The following is a 13,764-nucleotide window of genomic DNA, read 5'->3' as shown; positions in this document are numbered from 1 at the left end:
ACTTTCCTTCCTCCCTTCCTGAAAAAAAAAAAAAATTCCAGGGAATGAATGCAGATGTGCGGTGGCTGGCCTACAGACGGGATGACTCCGCCCTCGCTGTAGAGGAAGGGCAGTAAAAGGTGAACTTGCTGTTAAATGTCTGAGTGACAGAGCTTCACCATGAGGAGATCTGAGGAGCTGTGGGATCGCGACAGACTGAAAACGGGACGGAGACGAGCGACTCTGACCGGCCGTGTGTGCGCGCGCGCGTGTGTGTACCTGTGGGTTGTCCATGTACCACACCAGACTGCCCTCCATTGTGTCCAGGATGAAGTAGCGGCGCAGGAACTTGCCGCTGTTCTCATTTTCTTCTATGTCCAGGAAGCCACAGATGCGGTTCTGCCGATCCACGTAAGGCATAGCTGGGTCTGAGCATCACACTGACCACACACACACACACACACACACACACACTAAAGAACAAGGAAAGTACAGAAAAGTCGTGGCATTTCAGCATCAGCAAGTTCCTTCTTTCTCTCTCACACACAACAGCCTCTTCACATCAGGAACACACACTGCTTTTACACTCGCTCTCCATTACAATACCAGGAACCAGAACCACCCGCCTCTTTATATAGTGTACACACACACACACACACACCACTCCATTCACAATTCATGTCCTGCCTCTTCGGTTTAGAACACCACCAGCCCTATACAATCTCCTCCTAATGGGAATTCCGTTATCCGGGAATTAGGGAAGAAACATGGAAGCAACTCTCCGGCCCTCTTACAAGCAGACTATACGCTTAGTTTAAATCAGGGTTTCCCAAAGTGTGGTGCGCGCACCCCCGGGGGTGCGCAAGATAAAAAATGTAATGGCGATTTTTAACTCTTCTTCTACGCTGTAACGGTTCTGCAGTACCGTATTTTCTGGACTATAGAGCGCACCTGTATATAAGCCGCATCCGCTCTATTTTTTTAAAAAAATTTAAAAAAAAGATATACAAGCCGCACCGGGCTATAAGCCGCAGATATCTATGTTGAAAAATTAGATACCGGTATTTACTGCATGTACAGAACGATTTTGTACTGTAAATGTACATGTATGTACCTGAACAGATTCTTTCCGAACAGTGCCTTTTAACACGGCAGCAACTCTGCTGATTAAAACGGAACAGAACCAAGAGAAAATAACCGGTATTTATTTACCTTCATTTCTCCTGTGTTTGAAACCACAAGTCACTTTAATCATCTTCGCTGGATTTGAAAATAATTACCAGTTAGTAATTTGTCGTGCGTGTTCTATCTGCTAAAGATCTGCTAATTCTTCTTTGCATTGATTTTTCGTCTATCTTATTTTTGATTCTACTTCCGGTTAGAGCGCCCCTAGCGGTGGAAGAAAAATCCACAGAATAGCCGCACCTTTGTATAAGCCGCATGGTTCAAAACCTAGGAAAAAAGTAGCGGCTTATAGTCCAGAAAACACGGTAGTTTGTGGCTTTTAAAACTAAACATCAGCAATTAAAACTAAACATCGGCAAAGACTGGGAGATGTTGAGAAAGATTTGAGGCTGAGGTGGGGTTTACATTAGACCGTATCAGCGGATCATCAGATTAACGTTTTTAAAACGATTAGCGTGCACACAGCAACACCAATACACGGATACGCTCGGCTCCGCAGGCATCCTGCGCTCCAAATCACTCCGCCCTGAACAGCGAGTGCCCTCTGGAGGGTGCGCACTCCGGCCCGGCGCAGCTCACAGAGCGCGCGAGTGAAGTGCACGAGCAGTGATTCGGGACTGAGCCGCTGTGTGTGAGATCCCAGCGCATATCACTTACCACTTGCAAGTGGAAGGATGGCAAGCCTAAAGACAATCATAACTACACAATGGGCAGTATTTGCATCAGTATTTGCAGTATTTTCATACTTTTATACTCTTTAATGAAAGGTGATACACGGCGGAAGTCCGCGCCGTTTTTCAGCAGTCGCGTCACATGACCAACGCCAGCGAATCAGGAAGGTGGATGTCACAGTGACGTTGTCCAATGACGACGCCAGCTAGAGCTCAGCACAGCGTATCCGCGTATTCTCAATGTTTACACAGCACCGGACCAGACACGATCTGGATTGAATACGTGGACCCTGGCGGATTCCCGTTTCCCTGCGTTTTAATGTGCATCCGCGAAGAAAACGAGACAGATACGGTCTAATGTAAACTTGGCCTGAGACTGTCTTCAATTACCCCAAACATCGGAGAGCTCTGTGCCAAGATACAGGCCCATCCGTTGCATTAATATTGGTATGTATTTGGCCAAATGGCATTGATCTTGCTAAAAATATATACTGCTACTGAAAATAAGACCTTTATAGCCAACTGACCCACCCACCGTCTGTCTGTCTGTCTGTCTCTCTCTCGCTGCAGACTGAGCCGCCAGCGCTGCACTTCACAATCAGACGGATCCTCTTCTTTATCTGTTCCTGATGTGCTCCTTAATTGCTGTATCTCTTTAAAATGCATATGTTCATAATTATCATTGCTATTTTTACTGTTATTATATGTTAACTTTTTTGCAAATTAAATTCATTTTCATAACCTTGTAATGACAGGGTTGTGTTGCTCGTGTTTTAAACACGGATGAAAATCATATATTTTCCCCATATCTGGCTGGTAGACTCCATGCCTCGATGTGATCTCCCTTTGTAATGAATTTGCGCATTTACCGTGTTGCAACGTTTTAAAACTGTTACATTTCAATCAAGTTCTATCTAATTCAAATACGAGAGCGCATAATATGTTAATATGATTCGATGTTCTCGTTCGAGCACGACGTGCTGCCTTTGTAAGAAAGCTTTGGTGTGTGTTTTTTTTTCACTTTTGTGGTTTCCTGCAGGTGTGGCAAACGATGTTTGTTATTTTAGCACGATTAAAGATGCTGCCTTTATAAGAAAGCGTGTGTTTTTTGAAACTGGGGGACTGGGGGTGCGTCAACCTGGTTGGAGTATAGAAAGGGGTGCGCGGCCAAAAAAGTTTGGGAACCGCTGAAATACATTCAGTTTATCTTTCGGCTATTTCAGACTTCATCTAGAAATTCCGTCTATGAGCAGGACAAAGGGGAGGTTCGGCCCTGTGGGGCATCTGGGAGGAGCGCTCGACACCACTACGTTGAAAATGCATGGAATTTCTCAGCAGCACGTCAGAGATGACTGCAGATTCCTCCGGAGCCGATGGGAACGTGTGATAACTAACCCAATGATATGAAACAGAAACTGAAAGTCGGACTCTTCTGCTGGGGGTTTATTGCCCCCCGTCCCCCACCTGTAGGGAATTGGCTCCACTGTATATAAAAAAAAAGTGCCGTGTTGGAAAACTGCTGCACTTTCATCAGATTTGACGCCAGTTAATTTGTAATTACGTGTTTGTTCTACTACGCTGCTAATAAAATCACACGCTTTATAACATTTTTTTTCAATAAAAATCACGGGGCCGAATGCCCCCCTTTGCCCGAGTGCGTTCATTCTGCACTAGCTACGGTTTCTATAGCAACGGGGTGTCCAGCAGACGCTCCGCTGAAGATAAATCACTGATATTTGGCGAGATGTTTACTGATGACATCGTACCGAACTACGTGTTCTGTCCTTACAGTACTCAGGAGTGTGATGATGATGATGATGAAGCTGTGAGGAAGGAGCAAGTGCTGGACTTCACCTAAAGATATTATCACGGCTGAAATCTGAGCTGCGCACATTCTTAAACACATTTCTCAGATGTTAATGCACATCATGCATGCCGGGGTTGAGCTGCACGTCCGGGAAACCGTCTCGCACCTCGCCGACGCACTCCACTGCATCTGGAGGAGTTACACAGCAGCAGGCTGAAGTTCTGACCCTGAACTTCCTGCTGTAGCCTGATTAAAAGAGCATTAAAAGGAAAGTTCCACTCTGAATGACGAGTGAATTAACGGGGGTTTTTTTTCGCGGTCCGGTTTCCATCAAATCGTGCACTCTGATTGGCTCACGAGCGGTCCAGAACCCTACGATCTGGACCCCGGTTACGGACCTTTGGCGACTTGGTCGTTCACAAAAAAAAAAAAAAAAAAAAATAGTAGCAGTGTTTTGTCAACATTTATTTTCGCATTTCTCAGGAGAACAGCATTAATTTTACAGCATGGAGAGTGATAACGACAGTGTTCACAGCGAAAGCGAGTTTTACTACCCTGATGAAAACGAAATAAAAGAAAACATTTCAGGAGAAAGCTGAAAATGAGCTTGTAGCAGGTTTGTTCGAAATATGGTTTCCCTTTCAGGTGCTCTCATTTTCTGTTAGAATTTGGTAAAGAAAAAAATACATACATATTATTTACCAGCTTAAGGTCGGACCGTATCGTGAAATACCGTGACCTCGGCCCAGAGGCCTCGGTCAGTATTTTCAAGACCTCGGTCACGGTATTTCACGATACGGACCTCCCAGGTGGTAAATAACATCTCATCTCATTATCTCTAGCCACTTTTTATCCTGTTCTACAGGGTCGCAGGCAAGCTGGAGCCTATCCCAGTTGACTACGGGCGAAAGGCGGGGTACACCCTGGACAAGTCGCCAGGTCATCACAGGGCTGACACATAGACACAGACAACCATTCACACTCACATTCACACCTACGGTCAATTTAGAGTCACCAGTTAACCTAACCTGCATGTCTTTGGACTGTGGGGGAAACCGGAGCACCCGGAGGAAACCCACGCGGACACGGGGAAAACATGCAAACTCCACACAGAAAGGCCCTCGCCGGCCACGGGGCTCGAACCCAGGACCTTCTTGCTGTGAGGCGACAGCGCTAACCACTACACCACCGTGCCGCCGGTAAATAATATATCATTTTTTTTCGCGGCCCGGTTTCCATCAAATCGTGCGCTCTGATTGGCTCGAGACCTTTAGCGACTCGGTCGTTCACAGCAACAAACATTGTAGAAATTTTTTGTCAACATTTATTTTTGCATTTCTCAGGATAACAACAGCATTAACTTTACAGCATGGATAGCGATAACGACAGTGCTCACAGCGAAAGTGAGTTTTACTACCCTGATGAAGACGAGATAAAAGAAAACACATTTCAGGAGAAAGCCGAGTAGCAGGTTTGTTCTAAATATGGTTTCCCTTTTGGGCGCTCTCATTTTCTGTTAGAATTTGGTAAAGAAAGAAAAAAATAAAGACATTATTTACCAGCTTAAGGTCGGTCTGTATCGTGAAATACCGTGATCCGGACCTCCCAGCTGGTAAATAATATATATTTATTTTTTTCGCGGTCAGGCTTCCATCAAATCCTGCGCTCCGATTGCCTCGTGAGCTGTCCGGAATCCTACGATCCGGACCCCGGTTACGGACCTTTGTCGACTCAGTTGTTCACAGCAACAACAAACATCGTAGCAATTTGTGTCAACATTTATTTATTTTCGCATTTCTCAGGAGAACAGCATGAATTTTACAGCATGGATAGAGATAACGACAGTGTTCACAGTAGAGATGGCGAAAACTAAAAAAAATCTTGGCCGACCACCGAGCCTCATTAGCCGGTTAAAGTCGGTTAACCTATGAGTTTAAAATTCTAGAATTGGAATTATTACAGGGATGCAAACGGCGCGCCTTTTGGCGGATGCCGCCCTCTCCACGGCTGAATCGCGCAGATCCGAACTTCCTTTCCCAAGGGGGGGGGGTGTTGGAGTGTCCGACCACAACTTCATCAAAGCAAATTCTGCATATAAGCAAATGCCGCCACAGTCCACGAAACACAGGAAGTACAAGCACGAGAAGAAAACAGCAAATCAGAAAGCCGCCCGTGCTGAAGCCGCGCAAAATTTAATGTGCGCATTCTGATCTACTGATTGCGCAGCTTCCGCGCAAACGCGCGCAGCCCCCCGATCCACTGCCCTCCTTTCACCCCCCACGCCTCATGGACTGCAACGGCACCCGCCTATTTAGTAATTTTAATACAGAATCCACCTTGAAATTACAATCAGACACTCCAACGCCCCCCCCAAAAACAACAAACGGATCTGCGCGATTAAAAAAAAAAAAGTCGGCATCTGCGCCTTTAGTTTGTGTGGAGAGATATGATCTGCAATAACATGCATTGTTGGCTACAGACCGAAACATACTTTCAGAATGCACTGGCCAAGGCAGGACTAAACTGCCTTCTAATAATTTAAAAAAAAAAAAGTAATTTGTAAGCTAAAAAGCAGGTGTCTACACTTTTCTTTCACCGAGTGGCAGCTGGGCGGGACATGACTGAATGGGTGTTTCTGATTTGTCAGCTGTCCGCTCCAAAATCGGCAGCTTCAAAACGATTGATTTTTTTTTAACCAACAACCAAAAAAAATTAACCGGTTGACGTTGATTCGGTCCACCACCGGTCAAACGGTCATCGGTTAACATCCCTAGTTCACAGCGAAAGCGAGTTTTACTACTCTGACGAAATAAAAGAAAACATTTCAGGAGAAAGCTAAAAACCTGTAACTGTTGCTAACGCCGAGCAAAAACATGGCTGAATCCTGAATCACTCAATTTTGTAGAAATAGGGGACTACATAGGCGGCAAAATGTAGCGTTTTTTTCCCTGCCATGGAAGTGCACTTGTATACCGGGGAGGAAGCCATTTGCATTACAGCCGTGAATAAGGATTCAAAATGGCAGCTTGGCTCGGTTTTCCCTTTCGGGCGCTCTTGTTTTCTGTTAGAATTTGGTAAAGAAAAAAATAAATATATTACTTACCAGCTTAAGGTCGGTCCGTATGGTGAAATACCGTGACCTCGGCCCTCACTTTCAAGACCTCGGTCACGGTATTTCACCATACGCAGGGGTCAAAATTAACTTTTGAATGTACTTGCCCTCAGGGCAACCAACCCCAAAAATGTACTTTCCCGCATGCATGTATCAGTTGCCCTACTTTTTTGCAGGTTGACTGGGTAAGTAATTTGCATAAAAAGCAATCTGGATGTATATTATAGAGTATGCAATCAAATATTTCAACTTGTTTGCCATTGTTTGATTACTGATTGATAGAAATAAAGTTATAACACTCTCGTATGTGTTTGGTGTTTATTTCATCATGATGAACAGTAAAACAACTCGGTATAACTACTAGTATCTTCTATTAAACATGTTAAACAGTCAGAAAACATCATGTCATCATGGTCAAGTGTAACTGATCAAATCAGAATTAAAAATCAGCCCAAAAAAGACGCTTCGTTCGTTCTAGCCTACGTGACGGTAGCGCCTCGTGTGAATAATCATATCATCATGTAGCGCCACCTCGCGAATGGAAGCATCAACTACCGCAAAGAACCAAAGTCAAGGACAAACGAAAGAGAAGACGGGAAAAATAAAGCTTTCGTTCTGTTTCTGTTAGGAATCACAACAACTTAATTTTTCTTGGTAAAATAGACATTCAAACACAGCTGTCCGACGGACAACTCGTGATAATTTTATTGCTGCCCGAGTATGAGAATGACTTGCCTACGGAAGCCGAGAGAGGCCCTTCATATAATCTTTTTTTATTCACCTTGTTATCCCAAGATAACGACGTAATTAATTCAGGATGTCGAGAAAACAACACAACTAATTCGAGATCTCGAGAAAACAAAAATTATTTCATGATCTCGAGAAAACAGCTGAGATTTCTAGCAGAGCTGCGCCCCCTGTGGGTCAGACAACGAAGACTTAGAAATTGGCGGACATGTAACAGAGCAGAAATGGCTTTTTACGATGCCTTGAGAGACAACGGAGCCAGTCTTCTGCGGAGGTGCCGTGGACTAATTTTGAAATGATCCCTTATTAAAAGACTTAATGCAATCTCTCCCTGTGTCAACCCCTGATCAAAATATCGCCTTATTAGGTGATCGATTATTCCAGACATTCTAATGACCAAAGTTGCGTCTATACAGAATGAGAAATAGCCGCAAAGTCAGCATATCAAGTCTCTTGGCGCACCTGAATGAACCATTTCTCAGCTGTTTACTCAAGATCATGAAATAATTGTTTTGTTTTCTCGAGATCTCGGAATAACGGTTTTTGTTTTCTCGAGATCTCGAATTAGTTGTGTTGTTTTCTCGAGATCCTGAATTAATTATGCCGTTATCTCGGGATAACAAGGTGAATAAAAAAAGGATTATATGAAGGGCCTCTCTCGGCTTCCGTACTTGCCCATGTCCGTCGGTACATGCTTAATTTCGACCCCTGGATACGGACCTCCCAGCTGGTAAATAACATATATTTAAGAACACACCAGGTTGTCCGACCTTACCCACAACGCCGTGCTGGTTCACATGACGCAGCGGCGCTTTAGTCTGTCCAACCTCACCATTGCCCCTTTTCCACCAAAGCAGTTCCAGGGCCAGTGCTTAGTTTGGAACCGGGTTTTCTGTTTCCACTGACAAAGAACTGGCTCTGGGGCCAGAAAAACCGGCTCCAGACTAGCACCAAGTCTCTGCTGGGCCAGAGGAAAGCACCGCTTACGTCAGCGGGGGGCGGAGTTGTTAAGACCAACAACAATAACAAGACCGCGAAAGATCACCATTTTTAAGCGACGAGAAGCAGCAGCTGTACAAACGCGAAGTCATCCATTATTATTATTGTTGTTGCTGCTGCTTCTTCCGTGTTGTTTTTGCTTCGATATTCACGCCAAGGTTTATGCAAACGTAGCGATGTAACTGACGTATACAGCGACGTAATGACGTGGCACCGCGAGCTATGGAAAAGCAAACTGGTTCTCAGTTGAACGAGTTGTGAACCAGCACCGGCCCCGAACCAGCCCTGGAACTGATTTGGTGGAAAAGGGGTACATCTGTACGTTCTGCTCAAACACTAACGCGTACCGTCCAGCTGCGGTGCATTCTGGGACTTTCTGTTCTTGCCTGGCATGAGAGAGGAGATTTGAAAAAAGGTTCTCGGATTAAGCTGGGCATACACTGTGCGATTTTTTCAATCGCGGTATTCAGCTGCTGCTCACACTGTACGAGTGAATCGCAGGGGTAAACAGCACGCGGCTTACGATTCCTGTTCTCGCACTATACGATCCGATGCTCGGATGCGATCTGACTGCTCACACTGTACTTCCACACACGACTCGTCGGATTCTTGTATCCGGAACTGCAACGTGAAAAAGAAGAGGAGACCGGAAGTGCTGCTCAGTGTTTGTTTTCTCTTCCGTATCTGTGTTCGCGCATGTGTAGTGTAACAGGTTGAGGTAAATCGGCTCGTGACGCTGCTTCAACAGTGCGATAGCCTCACGATGGGCGACCAGGATTTCAAACAGGTTTGATTTTCATCCGATCGATCGGGAGGAAGTCGTGAGGTGTTAAATCGCTTGTCGTTACCCCATGTATACTACACGATCCGAGACGCACGATTGAGCCAAAACTCGGCCCGATCTCCAAAACAGTCGCACGAGTGAACATCGTGTAAAAATCGGGCCAACAATCGCACAGTGTATGCCCAGCTTTAAGCCCACTTTACACGGGGACGGTCTGAAACAAAAACGCAAAAGTCCGTTTTCGTTCTCACTTTTTTCCGCGTCTACACGACCGTTTTCAAGGAGGAAATCTGCGTCTATACGGTGACGCATAAATGTGTGGAATTCAATTGGATGTGCATGCCAGGCGGCTAGGTGGTGCTGTGAAAGACCTCCGCTATGTCTGCACGCTTGCGCAACGTCTTCCGTCTTGTCTGATCTGCACATCTGCGCCGCGAAAACTTGGCTATGGTAAGTAAGAAAGTAAGTAAAAAAGTAAGAGCATACTATACCCGCCTCTGTTCATTAACGGTGTATGTGCAGATTCGGTATAGATGTTCGAAGGACTCGTGGACGTTTATTAAAGCTGCCAGAGCAGCTTGAAGGTCCGTTGGATCGATGTAATCAGACATGCTCTTACTTTTTTACTTACTTTCTTACTTCCCGGGCTGGCATGGACAGTATATGACATATGTATGACGTAAACGCGTACCCGACGTGAGCAGATCCGAGCAGAGTTTCGCGTATTGGGTAGTTTAGATGGATATGCAACGGGGGCTGTTTTTAACTTATCCACTCTGGAAGGCGTTTTCAATTTTTTCCGTTTTTCAGCCTCGGAAACGCCGTCCCCGTGTAGACGAAAGGCACTTCCGATAAAATATTTACAGTAAGCCCTCAGTATTCGCGGGGGTTAGGGACCGAACATGGCCGCGAATAAGCCAAAATCGCGAATACTTGTAAACCCCTCCCATAAAACTGCTCACAAATGCTTATTTTGATGTCGACTGAGAAGCATATCGACAAGTCCTACCTTCTCCTGCAGCGTCATTACCTTCTTCTGGCGCTTAGGTTCCTTGGCAGGAGCCTTAGAAGACGCAGAGCGTTTAGGAGCCATTGTAGGGCGTAAAAATTATTCAAAAATACCAAGAACGTACAACACGTGAACAAGTCTGAACTACGGGAACCAAGAGACTGTACTGAACAATGCGCTCATTCGTATCAGCCACTGAGCAGCAGCCCGCCATTCAAACTTCAGCCAATAGTGAGCGAGCATTCGGCTCCGAGAATGTAGCAGTGCGTAAACCAGGGTTTTTTCTAGAAAAATTTAGTATGAGGGCGCTCACCATGGCGAAGGAGCGAAGCGGGGGGGGTGCCAGTTGCCCCCCCCCGCCGCCGTGCGAAGCCTTTGAAAAATTGAGGCTCCAATGGGACATTCTGAGGCTATCTGAGAGGGAAATTGTAACAAATTGTCTGTCAGCATTGAAAAAGAAAGAAGTAATCTTCTTCTGCCCCGGACAGTCTTCGGCTTTCTTCCGTTTGGTGCCGCGGGATGACATCTTTAAATGCCCAAGTGTCAACAAAAACAACTCGCGAACTACTTCTGTCAAAAGCTCCCACGCCGGTGGGTGAAAGGTCATTCAGTCTCGAGTAATCTCACTCTACAAGTCAGCTGACCTTGTATGTAACCCATGTCAAATCTCGCGAGAGCAGCCGCGACAAGTAAACAACTAAACAACATGGCGCCTCAGTCTGGAAAACGCCAATTCGGATTGTTTTTGCACCGTCTGGCGGTGTATCTGCTATGATTGGAATATTTTTGGAGCAATTATAGCGTATTTGATGATCAGACACATTGTCACGTAGTAGGGCTGTAACGATACACCCAACTCACGATTCGATTCGTATCGCAATTTTTGACCCACGATTCAATACGCCCGTGATTTTTTTTAAAATGTTTTTTTAAAGTAGTAAATTTGACTTATTAACATTTACTTACTTACATTAACTATTTAATAACAAATAATTCAGACCACTGCAGAGAATGAGTAATGTGTATGCAAAAATGAACAAATGTATATCCAAAGATTGTTTTATTTCTCAAAATAATACCGTTGAGCCGGAAGCTCTGGTTTTTTCAGTTCTGAAAAAGTCATTTTTCCAAATCGTGTAAATCCGTTAAGATTTTTTTTTTGGGGGGAGGGCTCTCTCACTGTCTCACTCTCATAGGGCCAACGATTTTCTGTGATCGCGGAAAACAGATGGAAATTACGGAATTTTTATAGTGAAACATTGCTCGCGTGTCAAAATGTAACTACCGCAGAAGGCTTCCGAGCAAGCAGACATGCCTTCAGTGTTGCCAGATATTGCTAACGTTTTCCACCCCAAAATATGTTCAAAACCAGCCAAAAAGCACCTAAACCCGCCCAATCTGGCAACACTGCATGCCTTTCCGGTCAAGTGATTGTGATTGGCTAGTGGCACACCTAGCCAGCCAATGAGCTGCTTGTTTACAGATGTGCTCCCCACGTCGCAACCAGAATAGCGACCGCTTAAAAGAAATGAATGCTCTGCCAGTGGCGAGTGTGGACGTTGTGTGACTCGCACAAGATTGTCGCAGGTCGGCGAAAAAACGACTTACTAACAGACATAAAAAAATAAAAGTAAGTTTAAAATGTAATTAAAATAAAAAGTAAAGTATTCATAAATTGAAGTTTGGAAGCGCCTCTGTTTTTGGGCTGAGGAGAAGTTTGAAAGGGTGTACCGCGATTCCGCCTTCTTGTATCGCGATACGGATCGTGGCTCTGCGTATCGCGATTTCGATACGCATATTGTTACAGCCCTATCACGTAGTGTTGCTGGGATGTTTTCACGGAGTCGGTAAGGGGGCGCACGCCGAGAGTAAGAGGGCGCAGCGCCCCGTTCCCCCGTTTAGACGAAAGCCTGCGTAAACGTCCGATATGTTCGCCGCAAATGACCGCGAATCGCTGAGATTTCCGCGAATGTATACGAGATATGTTCGATGTGAATTCGCGAATAGGCGGGGGTCTACTGTAGTCGTTCTTACCCGACAGCGTCCTCGTGTAAACGGGCCCTTAAGCTCACTCTATTATTCCCCCCACCGTGACGTCACGACAGGCCACCCCGGCTGATTGGCTCCTGAAGAAGGCGCTAAGAGAATGAGGTCAGGACTGAAGGGCGGGGCTTCCCCCTCAGGCTGAGGAGGCTGTGGACTTTCCCCTTAATGTGCGGTCCTGAGGGACACCAGGTGACACACGCACACCACACAGGTTACAGCGCTATTATTATCGCCCTGCATTCAGCCTGACCGCAGTGAAGGGAAGGGAAGGGAAGGGAATGGGGTCGAGTCCCGGCTCGGTGAGGCGGATAACCCCGGGCACACCCAGCAGCTGAGGAAATGTGCGCGCGAGCTTAGCGTTAGCTCTCCTCCGCCTGAGGAGATTCAACTCGGGACAAAACTCAGCGTGACTCAGCAAAACGGACACAAAGCGAGCAGGGAAGACTTACAGAGCTGATAAATCCGGGGGAAAGCCGCTCCGTGTCCACGCCTCGGTGCTTTAATCCCACAGCGACTTTCAGCCCATCTCCAGCACGACTTCCGACTGCGCCCGCCCGAGCGCTCGCTCTCAGCGACAGGCTAGGCTACCTCAGAGAAACACACAGCGAAGGGGGGCGGAGCCACCATGCCGGAAGTGTAGCCGCAAAGCGTCACGGGAAATGTAGTGCTTGCGATTTGAACGCTGAAGGGTTGACACTCACATCGACGGTCAATTTCGAGCCTGTCTTTGGACTGTGGAGGAAACCCACACAGAAAAGCTTCCAGTGTTTGAACCCAGAACCTTCTTGCTGTGTAGTGGTTAGCGCTGTCGCCTCACAGCAAGAAGGTCCGGGTTCGAGCCCTGGAGGCCTTTCTGTGCGGAGTTTGCATGTTCTCCCCGTGTCCACATGGGTTTCCTCCGGGTGCTCCGGTTTCCCCCACAGTCCAAAGACATGCAGGTTAGGTTAACTGGTGACTCTAAATTGACCGTAGGTGTGAATGTGAGTGTGAATGGTTGTCTGTGTCTATGTGTCAGCCCTGTGATGACCTGGCGACTTGTCCAGGGTGTACCCCGCCTTTCGCCCGTAGTCAGCTCCAGCTTGCATGCGACCCTGTAGAACAGGATAAAGCGGCTAGAGATAATGAGATGAGATGAGATGAGAATTAGAAGTTGGTGCAGTGTAAAGGCCTCTGCATGCTCTTGCGACAAGGCTTTCGCAGATAGCTTTTCGCAGACAGTTGTAATTTATCGTTGAGCGGGGAGTAATAGGCGAGCGCGATGTTATTCACCGCCACAACGCAAGGGGGCGCGAAGTCGCTAGGAGTAGTTGGTGGGTGTGGTTAGTGGAGTGTTTATCGTCCGGTTACTTATAATGACTAGAACTGGAGTCGTATAGATGTACGTCCTCGATCAACCGCTCTTCGTGCTGCTCCATCTTCGCTCGT

General features: G+C 46.3%; 1 protein-coding gene across 3 annotated transcripts in view; it reads right to left on the bottom strand.

Moving 5' to 3' along the window:
* Positions 1-12,932, bottom strand: part of plekha1b (pleckstrin homology domain containing, family A (phosphoinositide binding specific) member 1b) — a 65,015-nt gene extending 52,083 nt beyond the window's left edge. For all 3 annotated transcript variants that reach the window (XM_060939261.1, XM_060939262.1, XM_060939263.1), the window contains exons 1-2: positions 12,789-12,932; positions 259-419 (exon numbers count right to left, since the gene is read on the bottom strand). In XM_060939261.1, the coding sequence (XP_060795244.1) occupies positions 259-399 (141 nt within the window). In that variant the 5' untranslated portion in view covers positions 400-419; positions 12,789-12,932. The remainder of the gene's footprint in view (positions 1-258; positions 420-12,788) is intronic.
* Positions 12,933-13,764: the final 832 nt, after the last annotated feature.

Source organism: Neoarius graeffei, chromosome 14, assembly GCF_027579695.1.
Source record: "Neoarius graeffei isolate fNeoGra1 chromosome 14, fNeoGra1.pri, whole genome shotgun sequence".
NCBI classification, from domain to species: domain Eukaryota; kingdom Metazoa; phylum Chordata; class Actinopteri; order Siluriformes; family Ariidae; genus Neoarius; species Neoarius graeffei.
This window is presented reverse-complemented; position numbering and strand designations above follow the sequence as displayed.